Genomic DNA, 12,274 nt, shown 5'->3' with positions numbered 1-12,274 from the left:
TCAAGTCAGGAAAACAGTTTACTTAACTATTTATCATAAAGGAGGCATATGAACAGCCAGATGAACAGGCGCAAAGTCCAGGAGGGTCCCCAGCACAGGAGCATCTGTTGTCCTCGTGGAGTTTAGGGCGGATGCTCTCACCCGTCCGGAAGCTCTCTAAGCCCCTTCCGGTAGGGTTTTCAACATGGGCGTGGTCTGTTAAATCATTCGCCATTGGCAATTAGCTCAGTTCCCAGCCCCTCTCCTCGGGTATACTCAGTTGTGTCTCAGTCGTACCCGACTCTGCGACCCCGTGGACTGTAGCCTGCCAGGCTCCTCTGTCCATGGAATTCTCCAGGTAAGAATACTGGAGTGGGTTGCCATGCTCTCCTCCGTGGAATCTTGACCCAGGGATCGAACCCAGGTCTGTTGCATTGGAGGCAGATTCCTTACCATCTGAGCCACCCCGAAGCCCTCTCCCTGGGGTGGTGGAGCTGAAAGTTCCATCCCTCTATCCCAGAGTAGGTTCCCCATGCCACTGGGACGCCCCCCCAAGCCAAAGCTGCCCCACCTCGTCTGCATCAGCTGACACCCAGGTGTGGTGGAAAGAGGTTGCTTACGAACCTCAGAGGAGGCATCCTTCATCCCATCACTCGGGAAATTACAGGTTCTTGGGAGCTCTGAGTCAGGTGCCAGGACGAAGAACAAACAGATTTCCTGTTATCCTACAGCGTCACCCTCGGGTGCTAGCTGCGAGCCCTCTCCCCCATTTTTCCCCAGGACCCCAGCCCGTCTCGTCAACTTGGCCCTGTGGCATGTGGGATCTTAGTACCTTGACCAAGGATCAAACCCATGGCCCCCACACTGCAAGGCAAATTCCCAACCTCTGGACCACCAGGGAAGTCCCTGTAATTTAAGAGCAGAAAAACAGCCACCATCACACACAGTCCTGACCCCATGCCTTCCAGCTCTGGCCCCCATAAGCCCTAGGAAGTTGTCAGACCCTCGCCAGCCCGTTCTCTCCCAAACCGGCACCAACTAGGACTGCCCCTCAAGTCCCCAGAACTGTCCTTGCCCACAGATGACCTGTGTGTGCTAAGTCCCTTCATCGTGTCCGAGTATGTGCGACCCTATGGACTGTAGCCTTCCAGGCTTTGTCCATGAGGATTCTCCAGGCAAGAATGGGTTGCCATGCCCTCCTCCAGGAGATCTTCCTGACCCAGGGATTGAACCCAGGTTTCCTGCAGCTCCTGCTCTGCAGGGGGATTCTTTACTGCTGAGCCACTGGGGAAGCCCACAGGTGGCCTCCCAGTGTCCAAATCTGGTTGTCACATCACAGTCTACACTCTCCCCTCTGCTCCTGGGAATTTCTCAGGGACCCCGCCTCCTGCCCGCCTTCATCTGCCGTTCCTATCCTTCATTGGCCCAGGGCTGGGTCCTCAAGCACCACTCACATCCCAGCCTGGCAGCTTCATCCACTACTGGGGCTTAAATCCCATCTATGCTTCAATGATACCCACCGTTCTGACTCCAGCCGTTGGGTGGGGGTGGGGGAACGTCCTCGGAGCTCTTGACTCAGGGTCCAGTCTGCTGCTGCTGCTAAGTCGCTTCAGTCGTGTCGGACTCCTAGCGACCCCATGGACTGCAGCCCACCAGGCTCCTCCGTCCATGGGATTTGCCAGGAAAGAGTACTGGAATGGGTTGCCATTGCCTTCTCCGCAGGGTCCAGTCTGGATATCTCCAATTAGCTGATGAGGCTTCCCAAACTTAGCAGTCCTTAGACTTACTACCTCCTATAGTGGCTCCTCCTAGAGGAAATGGAAACTCCTGTCATTCCAGGTGTTCAGCCTGCCAACACCAGGGCTTGATCAGTTTAAAATCTGCCCCAGCTCTGCCTACTCCGCCTCACTTTTCTGCCTGCACCTGGTCCAGCCTCATTATTGGCCATCTGAACCAGCGCAATCCCTCTGGCCCATCCATCCCCTGGCTCCCAATCTCACCTCCAGGATCTGTCCTCCCCACAACAACCACCGGAGGGCGCCTGTGAGCACCTGAGTGAGAGCCCACCCTCACCTCCACAGTCTGTCTTTCCCACAGCAGCCACCGAAGGGCGCCTGTAAGCACCCGAGTCCGGTCATGTCCAGCAAGTCCAAGTCGGTCCTGCTCCAGGGCTTTTGCATCCAATAAACTTCTTCCATCTGGGAAGGAGATCAGCCCTGGGATTTCTTTGGAAGCAATGATGCTAAAGGTGAAACTCCAATATTTTGGCCACCTCATGCGAAGAGTTGATTCATTGGAAAAGACTCTGTTGCTGGGAGGGATTTGGGCCAGGAGGAGAAGGGGACGACAGAGGATGAGATGGCTGGATGGCATCACTGACTCGATGGACGTGAGTCTGAGTGAACTCCGGGAGTTGGTGATGGACAGGGAGGCCTGGCGTGCTGCGATTCATGGGGTCACAAAAAGTCGGACACGACTGAGCGACCGAAATGAACTGAACTGAACTGAAACTTCTTCCCTCTGGTACTGCCATGGCTGGTCCTTTCCTCCTCTGGGTCTCTGGTCAAATATCAGCTGAACATGACCTTGGCTGCCCTATTGCAAACTTTAACTTCCCTCCTAGCAGCCCTATGCTGCCCTCAAACCACTGAGGGCAGGGTGGTCTTCCCGCCCACCCCACCCTCAAACCACTGTTCACTTTCTCTTTTTTTTTAATTTAATAACATTTATTTTGGCTGCACTGGGTCTTTGTTGCTACACACAGGAGCTTTCTCTAGTTGTGGGGAACAGTGGCTTCCAGCCGCAGAGCACGGGCTTTAGGGCGTATGGGCTTTGGTAGCTGTGGCACATGGGTTCATTAGTTGCAGCTTGCAGGCACTAGCATGGGCTTACTTGCCCTGTGGCATGTAGAATCTTCCTAGACCAGGGACTGAACCTGTGTCCCCTGCATTTGCTGGAGGATTCGGAACCACTGGACCACCAGGGCCGCCCCACTCTTCACTTTCTAACACAACACAATCATTACTCTACGGTTATGCTTTTCTCAGAGTCTGTCTCACCATGTGCGCGCATGCATGCATGCTAAGTCACTTCAGTCACGTCTGACTCTCTGCAACCCTGTGGACTATAGCCTGCCAGGCTCCTCTGTCCATGGGGTTCTCCAGGCAAGAATACTAGAGTGGGTTGCCATGCCCTCCTCCCGGGGGATCTTCCCGACCCAGGATTGAACCCACATCTCCTGGATCTCCTGCAGTGCAGGTGGATTCTTTACCACTGAGTCACTTGGGAAACCCCCTATCTCTCCATCTTGACCATCAGCTCCAGGAGGGCAGGAATTTTCCCAGAAGAGGGAGCAACCTGTGCTAAGGCCCTGTGGGGGGTGATGGATGTGCAGGGTAGCACCTGGCAGTGGCTGTTGCTGAGCGAGGGAGGGGGGCAGTGGGCGGAAGTGATTTGCAATGTGATCACCCAGGCAGATGGTGGCCACAGGGGAGCCCCAATCCTCTTACCCAAAGCTCCTTAATACTTCCGCCAGGCAGGTCACCTCCGGGCCTCTCCTGCTCCGGGTGGCTGTCATGCCGGGGCTGGCAGCTGAGGAGGGAATGGACGACTGGAGCCCAGCCCCGCCACTCTATGAGGAGTACCGCCCGCCACCACTGGACACCATCCGCCTGCCCAGGTACGTGCTGTACCTGCTGCTGGCTGCGTTCCTGGTGGTGGCCGTGGCCTACGCCATTGTGGGCCATCTCATCAAGGACCTTGCCCACGATCTGGCTGGTGAGCCACTATCTACCACACCTGGCGTGGGCTAGTGCAGGATCGTGGGGGGAGGGAGGTCCCAAGGGTCTCCCGTAGCCAGGGAAGAGGGCGGAAGGTGGCCATGTCTGGGGACGCTCCTCATCACCTTCCTGTCGCAGACTGGGCTTTTGGCCCGAAGCCGGACCAGGAGGACGCCCCCCGGGAGCTGCCCGAGAGCCCCGAGGGTGAAGACCTGGAAGAATTGGACCTGCAGCTGGCTCTGGCCTGGCGAGGCGAGGAGGACGCGGGTGGGGGTGGCGAGGGGGCCCCCGCAGAAGCCCCCAACCGGGCCCCCCGCCGCCCCTCCATTGCCTTCAAAGATCCACCAGTCCGGAGCTCCTTTTGGAAGCTGGGCTGAGCTGGGCCCTGCCCTGGGGCCCAGGAGGCCAGCTCCAACCCCATTGACGGTTGTATTAATATAAAGTGGACTCATGTCCATCAGAGCCTTTTCTCCACTGATCCGCACTGTCTTGACAGAAAATATGGTCTTTCTTGGCTCGCAGGCTCCAGTGGTTGGACACTGTTATTTGCATGCTCTGGCTTCCCCCATTCTGCCAGAGCCTAACCCAGCCCAGTTTCCACCAAGCCCTGGGCAACCTGTAAACCAAAAACACTAAGGAGATAAAAAAAAATAAAATCTCACAACAATAGCGGCCAACCCTTAGCTAGAGTTGTGGGATGCTAAGCAAGCCCTTTCTGTATTTTATTTCATTCAATCCTCTGAGGTGGGACTTGCTGCTGCTGCTGCTGCTGCTAAGTCGCTTCAGTTGTGTCTGACTCTGTGCGAGACTTATCCACCCATTTATCAGATGGGAAAATGGAGGCATGCAGCCCAGACGTGACTTGGTTGGAGCAGGGAGAATTTTTTGTGGGATGAGGCCAGCCCAGCCAGCAACCTGCCTGGGGAAGCAGAGGCGTGTCCCCTGGGCTCCTGCATCTCCAGGTCCTCTCAGCTAGATTATGGGGTGGTCTGTCTCTGGGGGTCCTGACTTCCTAACTAGCCTGAGGGCACCCCGAGGACAGGGGCCTCCTTTCCTCCTGAGCTCTGCATGGGGCAGGGTACACAGTACGGACTTCAAGTGTGCCTGATGGGCTGGGCTGACTGGCTTGCCTTGGGCTCCACTAAGTGGCCCTCTTGCACTGCGGCCATGCTCAGACCTCAGGAAGGGAGGAGGCAGTGATGCTGGAGGCCTGGAGAAGGGCCAGGCCTCCCCACCCCAGTCTTCCTGCCACGTGCCTGGGCCGTGGCTGTCCCATGGCGGCTAGGGGGTAGGGTCCCCCTTCTCCCAGACAGGGCCGTCTATCTAATCAACTTAGTGATCAGGGTAGACACACAGGAGAGCTTGGGGACTGAGTCATCGGCTGCTCCGGGCCCCGTTCTCCAGGGCTTGAAGGTGGACGGTGGCCCCTCCCTTCTTGCTCCTTGTCCTCTCCCTGGAGTTGGCTGTCCACAATGAAGCAGCATAAGCTGGTGATGAGAGAGACCCTGTTCACATCCCAGTGCTGGCTGTTTCTGCCCAGCCTGGCACTCCTGGCCTCCCTGTAAAATGCAGGTGGCAAAATCTGTGGTGTGTGCAGAGAAAGAAGTGTAATGAGGTGTAAAAGCACTGAGTCAGGAAGCAAGATCAGGGCCATCTCAGCTCGGCCCCTGTGGGGCGAGCCTGGGGGCCCCGCAGGCTGGCTGTCCAGGGGTGGGACACAGAGCAGAGGGGCTGGACTCCCGAGTTAATCGTTACAATCAGGTCCAGAGTCTGTCCTCCTGGAAGGCGGGGGAGAGGGTGTGGGATGCCAACCAGGTGGGGCAAAGGGAGGGGCCCTCACTTGGGGCCTGCCCCGCCCCCAGACCTGCCTGCCCCCTTATCAGGAGCTGGGCAGGGCCTCCCCTGACCCTGACGGGGGAACGGCACACTCCAGCGCCCCGGCTGCTGGCTCCTCTGCACGATGGGGACCTTAGGGATCCTGCTTCTGCTCATGGGTCTGCTCCTGTCGCCAGTTGAGGCCCAGAAGGGTAAGGCTCTGACCTCTGGTTTGGCGGATGGGAGGAGGGGTTGGGGGATGGGCTTGGACATGGGCTTGCCCCCTCCCCACTTGATGAGAAACCAAGGACCCTGAGAAGAGAGGGGACAGGCAGAAGAGAAGGGAGGCCCGCTCCCCAACTCCCCCACTCCCTTGGGGCTTCCCACCCCATCTCTGAGCACCCCCATCTCTGAGGCACTTCCCTGCTGTCCAGTGTTGAGGACTCTGCTCTCTCACTGCCCGAGGCCTGGGTTCAACCCCTGGTCGGGGGACTAAGAGCCCACAAGCTGCGGTGTTGCAAAAACAAGCAAACAAATTAAAAGGACTTCCCTGGCAGTCCAGTGGTTAGGACTCCACACCTCCACTGCCCTGGGCACGGGTTCCATCCTGGTTGGGGAACTAGATCGCACATGCTAATGTCTGAGCATCTCCTGCACTCTTCTTTCCCTGTCCTTTCGGGGCGCCCCCACCTTTCCCTGGTGCTTCCCTGGTGGCTCAGACGGTAAAGAATCCACCTGCAATGCAGGGAGACCTGGGATTGACCCCTGGGTCGGGAAGACCCCCTGGAGGAGGGCATGGCAACCCACTCCAGTATTCCTGCCTGGAGAATCCCACAGACAGAGAGGAGCCTGGCGGGCTACAGTCAATGAGTCGGACAAAACCGAGGGACTAACACTCCACTTTCCACCCTTCCCATTTCTGAGTCCCCACTCCCCCCACCTCCCCACAGAGCGCCAACTGAAGCCCTGGCTGGTGGGCCTGGCTGCGGTCGTGGGGTTCCTGTTCATTGTCTTCATCCTCATGTTGGCCAGCCGCCTCTGGTGCTCCAAAGCAAGGTGGGAGCCCCATTCCTCACCCCTTCCCCTCCCTACTCCCAAAGTGCTGGGCACCTCTTCCACTTCATGACCCTCTCTAGTCCCTTTCCTTGTCTCCCCATTTCCCTGCTCCCCTTGCACCCACAGCCCAGTACAATCATGCAGTTCCCCCCGCTGGCTCTTGCTTCCTGGAGTTCCTTCAATCTGGGGGAGACTGAGGCTGCCTCCACTTCCTGCCCTTTATCCATCCCCACCCCTCCGATTCCCATCTCTTCTGCAGAGCTGAGGATGAAGAGAGGCCCACATTGAGGATGAATCCCAACCCGTATGAGGAAGTGGATCTGAGGTACTGCTGTGTGAGCATGTGTGTGTGCATGGGTGTGCACTGATGACCTCTTTCCGTCCTTGAACACCTCAGCCACACTCTGGCCCCAGGGCCTTAGCACCTACTGTTCTGATTTGTACACCTTTGCCCATATCTTCTGGCTGGCTCTGTCTCTCCTCCAGTCCCTGCTCAGTTGGTTCCTCCCCACAGATGCCCAACCTGACCAACAGCCTTCCTGATGCTCTCTCTGACACAGCCCTGCATCTTTCTTTGCACGTATTGCCAAATGAAATTATCTAAGTCATTTACTGGTTTCTGAACAGAACTTAGCTTTGGTCCAGGCTGTGTCCTCAGGGCCCTGCCCAGGGCCTGGCATGCAGTAGGCACTTACTAAATACCTGTTGAACAAGATGGTGGTGTGGGATAGTGCAGGGACTGTGTGCGTGTGATTTGGTGTGGGTGACTCTCCTGGATTCAGCGTCTCCCATGATCCTGTTTCCAGATGTGACTCTGATGAGAGCTCAGGGATGCGGGCAGGGCTGGAGGCTCTTATGGAGCAAGCACCCCAACTTGGGCAAAGGTTTGGGGACAGGAGTTGGAGCTGGGAGCTGGGAGGAGACTATCCTGGCTGGAAGATTCTCAGCTGAGCCTAAAATGCCTGAGGGAGGGGTCTGGGATGGACTATGCTTTGTTTAGACCCAGCTCAGCCCCAGTAAAGTGTGGTTCCTGCTCTCAGGATGTGCTGGAGGCTCCAGGTCCAATAAGTGCTCCTAATTCATAGTTTGCTCCCTGCCAGGTTCATTCCTTCCCCATCCATCCATTTACACTCCCACCCACAAATCCTCCCATCCATTCTCCCATCTATCCATCCATCCATCCACCCATCCATTCTCCCATCCATCCACCTATCCATCTATCCATCCACCCATCCATCTATCCATTCATCCATTCTCCCATCCATCCATCCATTCTCCTATCCATCCATCCATTCTTCCAATGAACAACTGAACCTTAGTTTCTGCCTTTGTGAAATGGAAATCACAAGGGTGCCTTGTAAGGGCTGTTTTGAAGATTCAGCAAAGACTTTTTGTGAAGCATTGGCACAGGTAAAGGCCTGGCACAGGTGAGGGTCTGTTAAATGGGAATGACTCTGTTTTGTTACCATGGTTTGGGGTTTTTGTGTCCCTACAGAAAAGAAGACAAGAAAGGGAAGGAAGAGAAGGAGGAAAAGGCTGAGGAGAAAAAAGCTGGGAAGGGGGAAAAGGCCAAGAAGAAAGGAAAGAGAAACTTCGGGCTGGAGCTAGAGGAAAATGAGGAGCGCAGGGACTACAAGAAAGTCAGGAACACGGCCATGTAAAGATTCAGTCACCTCCTCCAAGAAACCCGCCAGAGATGCCCCTTCCACACCCTAGAAGCAATGAACTGAACCTGAAGCCACTGTGGTGACTCCATCTGTGGTTGAGAGTACGGGGCCCTGAATGAAGAGGCTTGGGACCCTACCCACCCCCCACCAAGGAGGGCTCTTCGTGTGTTATACAGTCTATATTGTTATGATTTGTTCTATCTGGTGATTCTTCTTGCACTCGGAGACCATTCCTGGTTCGCGAGAAACCCCCAACCCCTACAATCTCACCGCTCTACCTGCTTTTCCCCACTGCCTGACATCTATGGGCCAAAACCTCCTTCCTCCCGTTCAGCTTCAGGACCAGTATAGGCCAGGGACTGGGGGAGAGCCTTTCAGAAGGGCTTCCGTTGTCCCCTGGGACTCAGTTTCCCCAGGAGGAGACAGCTTTGGGGGCTGGGAGCAAGGCCTGGGCAGCTGTGGAAGACCAAACTCCACTGTGCCCAGGTGCTGGGCAGATCAGACGCTCCCCTTGCAATCTTGATCCTGCCGTCCTGAACCCTGAACTTTGAGCCCCGAGGGCTGTCTCCTGGGAAAGCCTTGCTCCCTCCACCCCCAGGTTTTTGGCTCACGTGACTCCATTTCCAGAAACTGGGTCTTGATGGGTGGGGTGCCCCTGGGTGCACCATCTTGGGAGGGGACAAGCCTCCCCTGCTCTCTTCACTTTCTTCAGGCCCTGGACCTTGCCCTGGATGTTAACCATTTCCTAATGAGAACTTTGATAAAGGCTGGTGTTTATCATTTTATTTATTTATTGGCTGTGCTGGGTCTCCGTTGCTGCGCAGGTTTTTCTCTAGTTGTGGCCAGCGGGGGCTACTGTCTTGTTGTGCAGGCTTCTCGTTGTGTTGGCTTCTCTTGTTGCGGAGCAGGCTTCAGTAGTTGCATTAGGGCTCTCTTGTGAAGCCTGTAGCTGGGGTGGTAGCCCAGAAGGCGGGGAGCTTCTGAGACTATCCCAGGATCGGCCACCAGGGGGCAGAAAAGCCGTAAATAAAAATATATAATCTCCCTAAAAGATGCTTCCACTGAACGCCTAGCATCCTTATGGTCTCAGTCTCTGTCGGTTTGCAATTCGTCCCATTTTCCAGCTGAAAATACTGAGACTTAGAAAGAAGGACGCCACCAGCCCAGGTCTCCCTGGCTGTTGTTGGCAGCGCTGGGATGGAAGCCTAGGCTGCCCAAGGGACGGGCACATGCAGGGGCTGGCTCAGGTCAGATTTGGAGGTTCATGTCCTAGGACGGGAGAGGGTTGGGGTAGGGGGTGTTCCTAGCTGGGAGAACTGTGTTCCTCTGGGATGCTATGTGGTCCCAGGGAAGTGGCCTAACTTCTCTGAGCCTCGAGTTGGCTCCTCTTTTGCAATGTGAGGACCAGAGTTCTGACCACCAGAGTGTGAGACTTGATGGAGGTGCTGGGACTTCAGAGCCAGTGCAATGCCTGGTGGTCAGGAAATGAGTTCCCCACCCTTCTCGAGCCGCCCCTGCTGTGGCTCTGACCGTGGAGAGTGAGAGTCAGGATGGGCCTCAGGGAGACAGGGACAAGGAAGCTCAGGACCCTGAGCCCCTCCCCATGGTGCCCGGAACTCAGGGAGGGGACCCCACCTCCTACTTCCTGGGGCACCGGCCACACCCTGCCCTGGGGTGCGCTGGGCAGGCCACTTCCTTCTCCCGCCGGGGCTGCAACCCCAGAAACTGCTGGATAGGGGCGAGGACAAGAGGGCGCAGGATGGGTAAATTCTGTACGACCCCCGGTCAACTCTCTCTTCTCGCAGCTCTGGTCCCAAGGCTGGTGCAGGCCCAACCCCGTAAGGCCTTGGGAGGGAGTGGGGGTGGAGTAGGGAAAACAGTCCTAACCTGGCGGCCCCGACGCTGACCCAACCCTGCTCCCGCCCGCAGTGGCCCAGCGGAAGTCGTGGCTGGTGGGGCTGGGGGCTGCGCTGGCCTTCCTCTTCCTCATCTTTGTCCTCACCTTGGTCTATGCCGTCTGGTGCCGGGAGTCCCAGGACAGGTGGGTTCTCATCCTTCTGAGCCCCTCCCCTTCGCTTACTCTTTAGCATCTCAGCTCCGCCCCTCTCTGAGTCCCACCCCTCTAAGCTCCTCCTCGTGCCAAGCCTCTCCCTTACTAGCCCCTCTTCTCTATGAGTCCCGCCCTTCTGAGCCCCGCCCCTCGCCGGTCCCTCCCCTATAAGCTCCTCCCCTACCGAGCCCCTCCCCTCTCTGAGTCCTGCCCCTCTAAGCCCCTCCTCGCGCCAAGCCCCTCCCCTCTAAGCCCCTCCCCTCTAGGAGCCCCTTCCCTTTCCGAGCATCCTCCAAGACTGGGCAGGACCAGCGGGGTAATACTCTGATTCTGAGAGGTCCCCAGGGGGGCCTCACAGGACCTCACTGGCTTTGCTCCTGACTACCTACCCGCAAAACAAGGGTGGCTTCCTCACAGAGATCCCCCATCCCTAGGATGTGTTTCAATAGGGGGGTCTATAAAGTATCACCCCAATGCCAACACCACCCATTTCTCCATCCACCTGTCCATCATCCATCCATCATCCCCCCGACCTGTCTCCCACCTTCTCTCTCTCCTTCCCTCCTTCCATCATCCATCCCTCTTATCTGTTCATCCATCCATCCACCCACCTTCCCACCATTCATGCATGCGTCTATTCGTTCATCTATCCACACACTCATTAATCCATCCACCCATCCGTCGGTCAAGCCCTTCATCTCTCTGCCCGTCCACTCACCCACAGTTCTGAAACCCAGGAAGCCAAAGAGGCCAGAAATTAAGAGCTCAGTTTTGGCTCATACAGTTCGAGCTCCTGAACTTCCTTCGTGTTCTAAGGGGGTCAGTGTCCTAAGCTGCCTGAGTCTCGTCCCCTTCTGTGTCATGGGAACAGTGAGGGTGCCTGCAGGACTCAGAGCTTCTGGGAGAATTGTCAGAGGCCTGGAGCACTGTCTGTCCTTATTAACTCGGATTATCTGGGCTCTTCTGGTCTCCACAGCAGTGAAGAGAAGGAAGAGGAGACTGTGAGAAAGGAGAAGGGAGAGGACGACTGGGGGCTGGAACTGGAGGAGACAGAGGGGCCTCTGAACCATGAAGCAATGGCAAGTTCCTCCACATGAAGTCTTCCCACTCATCTCCTCCAGGCAGTCCTCCAGGGATGCCCCAATGCCTTCTCCACACCCTATCAGCAAAGGACCTGGTCCTGGGGCCAGTAAGATGACTCTCTGGGACTCAGAGGTCTCAGAACCCGCCCCAAATCCCTCTCAGAGGGCTCTCTGTGTGTTACCTGGTAGTCCCGTACCCCTTCTCAAGCTTGGTCTCCACCTGATGATTCTTCTTGAGCTTGGAGGGCGCCCTTGGAGAAGGAGCCGCCCACATCCCTCCAAGAACCCCCCCGCCCCACTGTCTCCTGTCTCTTTACCCAGTCCACCGCAGGCATCTTTTTACGCAGCGCCTGATTTCTTTTCCCACCTCCAATTTCTGTCAGGTTTGGATTTCATCAGAGAAGGCAGGTCCTCCTGTTGCCCAGGTGTAAGCTCTTCCAAGAGCTTTCTTTGAGTCCCAGTCCCTCTCCTTGCTGCTGTTCGCTGTCCCTGAACATGAACTTTGAGCTGGCTCAGCGTGCAGGGCCGTTTCCTGGGAGATGAAGGCTTCTCCTACCCTGTGCTGAGTCTCAGCATTCTGTCCTGCACGCTAGCACTCCCAGGGGGTGGGTTGGGGGTGCAGGGGTGGGAGTAGGGGGGCGACACAGGATCATTATCCCCTCTTCCTGTCCTGCACTCCTGGTGGGGAGGCCCCATAGAGAAGGAGCTGGAGTCCTCACTTCTTTGCTGTGTATCCCGGAGCAAGTAACTTAACCGCTCTGTGCCCAAGAGTCTAGTTCTGTAAAAGGAAAGAATAAATCCTTCTTAAGTTGTCACGAGGAACTGAATGAAATACTGCCTACAAAA

The 12,274-nt window shown here is 56.5% G+C and overlaps 2 protein-coding genes across 4 annotated transcripts; both read left to right on the top strand.

The window, feature by feature from the left end:
• The first annotated feature begins 3,475 nt into the window (after window positions 1-3,475).
• On the top strand, window positions 3,476-9,085 carry LOC113895701 (small integral membrane protein 24-like). 2 transcript variants are annotated; one of them, XM_027547194.1, is made up of 5 exons: window positions 3,476-3,658; window positions 3,897-5,785; window positions 6,524-6,629; window positions 6,889-6,954; window positions 8,125-9,085. In XM_027547194.1, exons 2-5 carry the CDS (start codon window positions 5,719-5,721, stop codon window positions 8,288-8,290), a joined length of 405 nt encoding a protein of 134 aa, XP_027402995.1. In that variant the 5' UTR covers window positions 3,476-3,658; window positions 3,897-5,718; the 3' UTR covers window positions 8,291-9,085. The 2 variants fall into 2 exon arrangements, with proteins under 2 accessions (XP_027402995.1, XP_027402996.1); XM_027547195.1 differs by lacking the exon at window positions 3,476-3,658 and adding an exon at window positions 3,669-3,756.
• A 58-nt stretch (window positions 9,086-9,143) lies between these two features.
• On the top strand, window positions 9,144-12,243 carry LOC113895700 (small integral membrane protein 24-like). Of its 2 annotated transcripts, none has more exons than XM_027547193.1 (3): window positions 9,144-10,134; window positions 10,226-10,337; window positions 11,326-12,243. In XM_027547193.1, exons 1-3 carry the CDS (start codon window positions 9,900-9,902, stop codon window positions 11,441-11,443), a joined length of 465 nt encoding a protein of 154 aa, XP_027402994.1. In that variant the 5' UTR covers window positions 9,144-9,899; the 3' UTR covers window positions 11,444-12,243. The 2 variants fall into 2 exon arrangements, with proteins under 2 accessions (XP_027402994.1, XP_027402993.1); XM_027547192.1 differs by having other exon boundaries at window positions 11,323-12,243.
• Window positions 12,244-12,274: the final 31 nt, after the last annotated feature.

Source organism: Bos indicus x Bos taurus, chromosome 7 (genome assembly GCF_003369695.1).
Source record: "Bos indicus x Bos taurus breed Angus x Brahman F1 hybrid chromosome 7, Bos_hybrid_MaternalHap_v2.0, whole genome shotgun sequence".
NCBI lineage: Eukaryota > Metazoa > Chordata > Mammalia > Artiodactyla > Bovidae > Bos > Bos indicus x Bos taurus.
The sequence above is the reverse complement of the archived record's forward strand: the minus strand, read 5'-3'. Positions and strand labels throughout refer to the sequence as shown.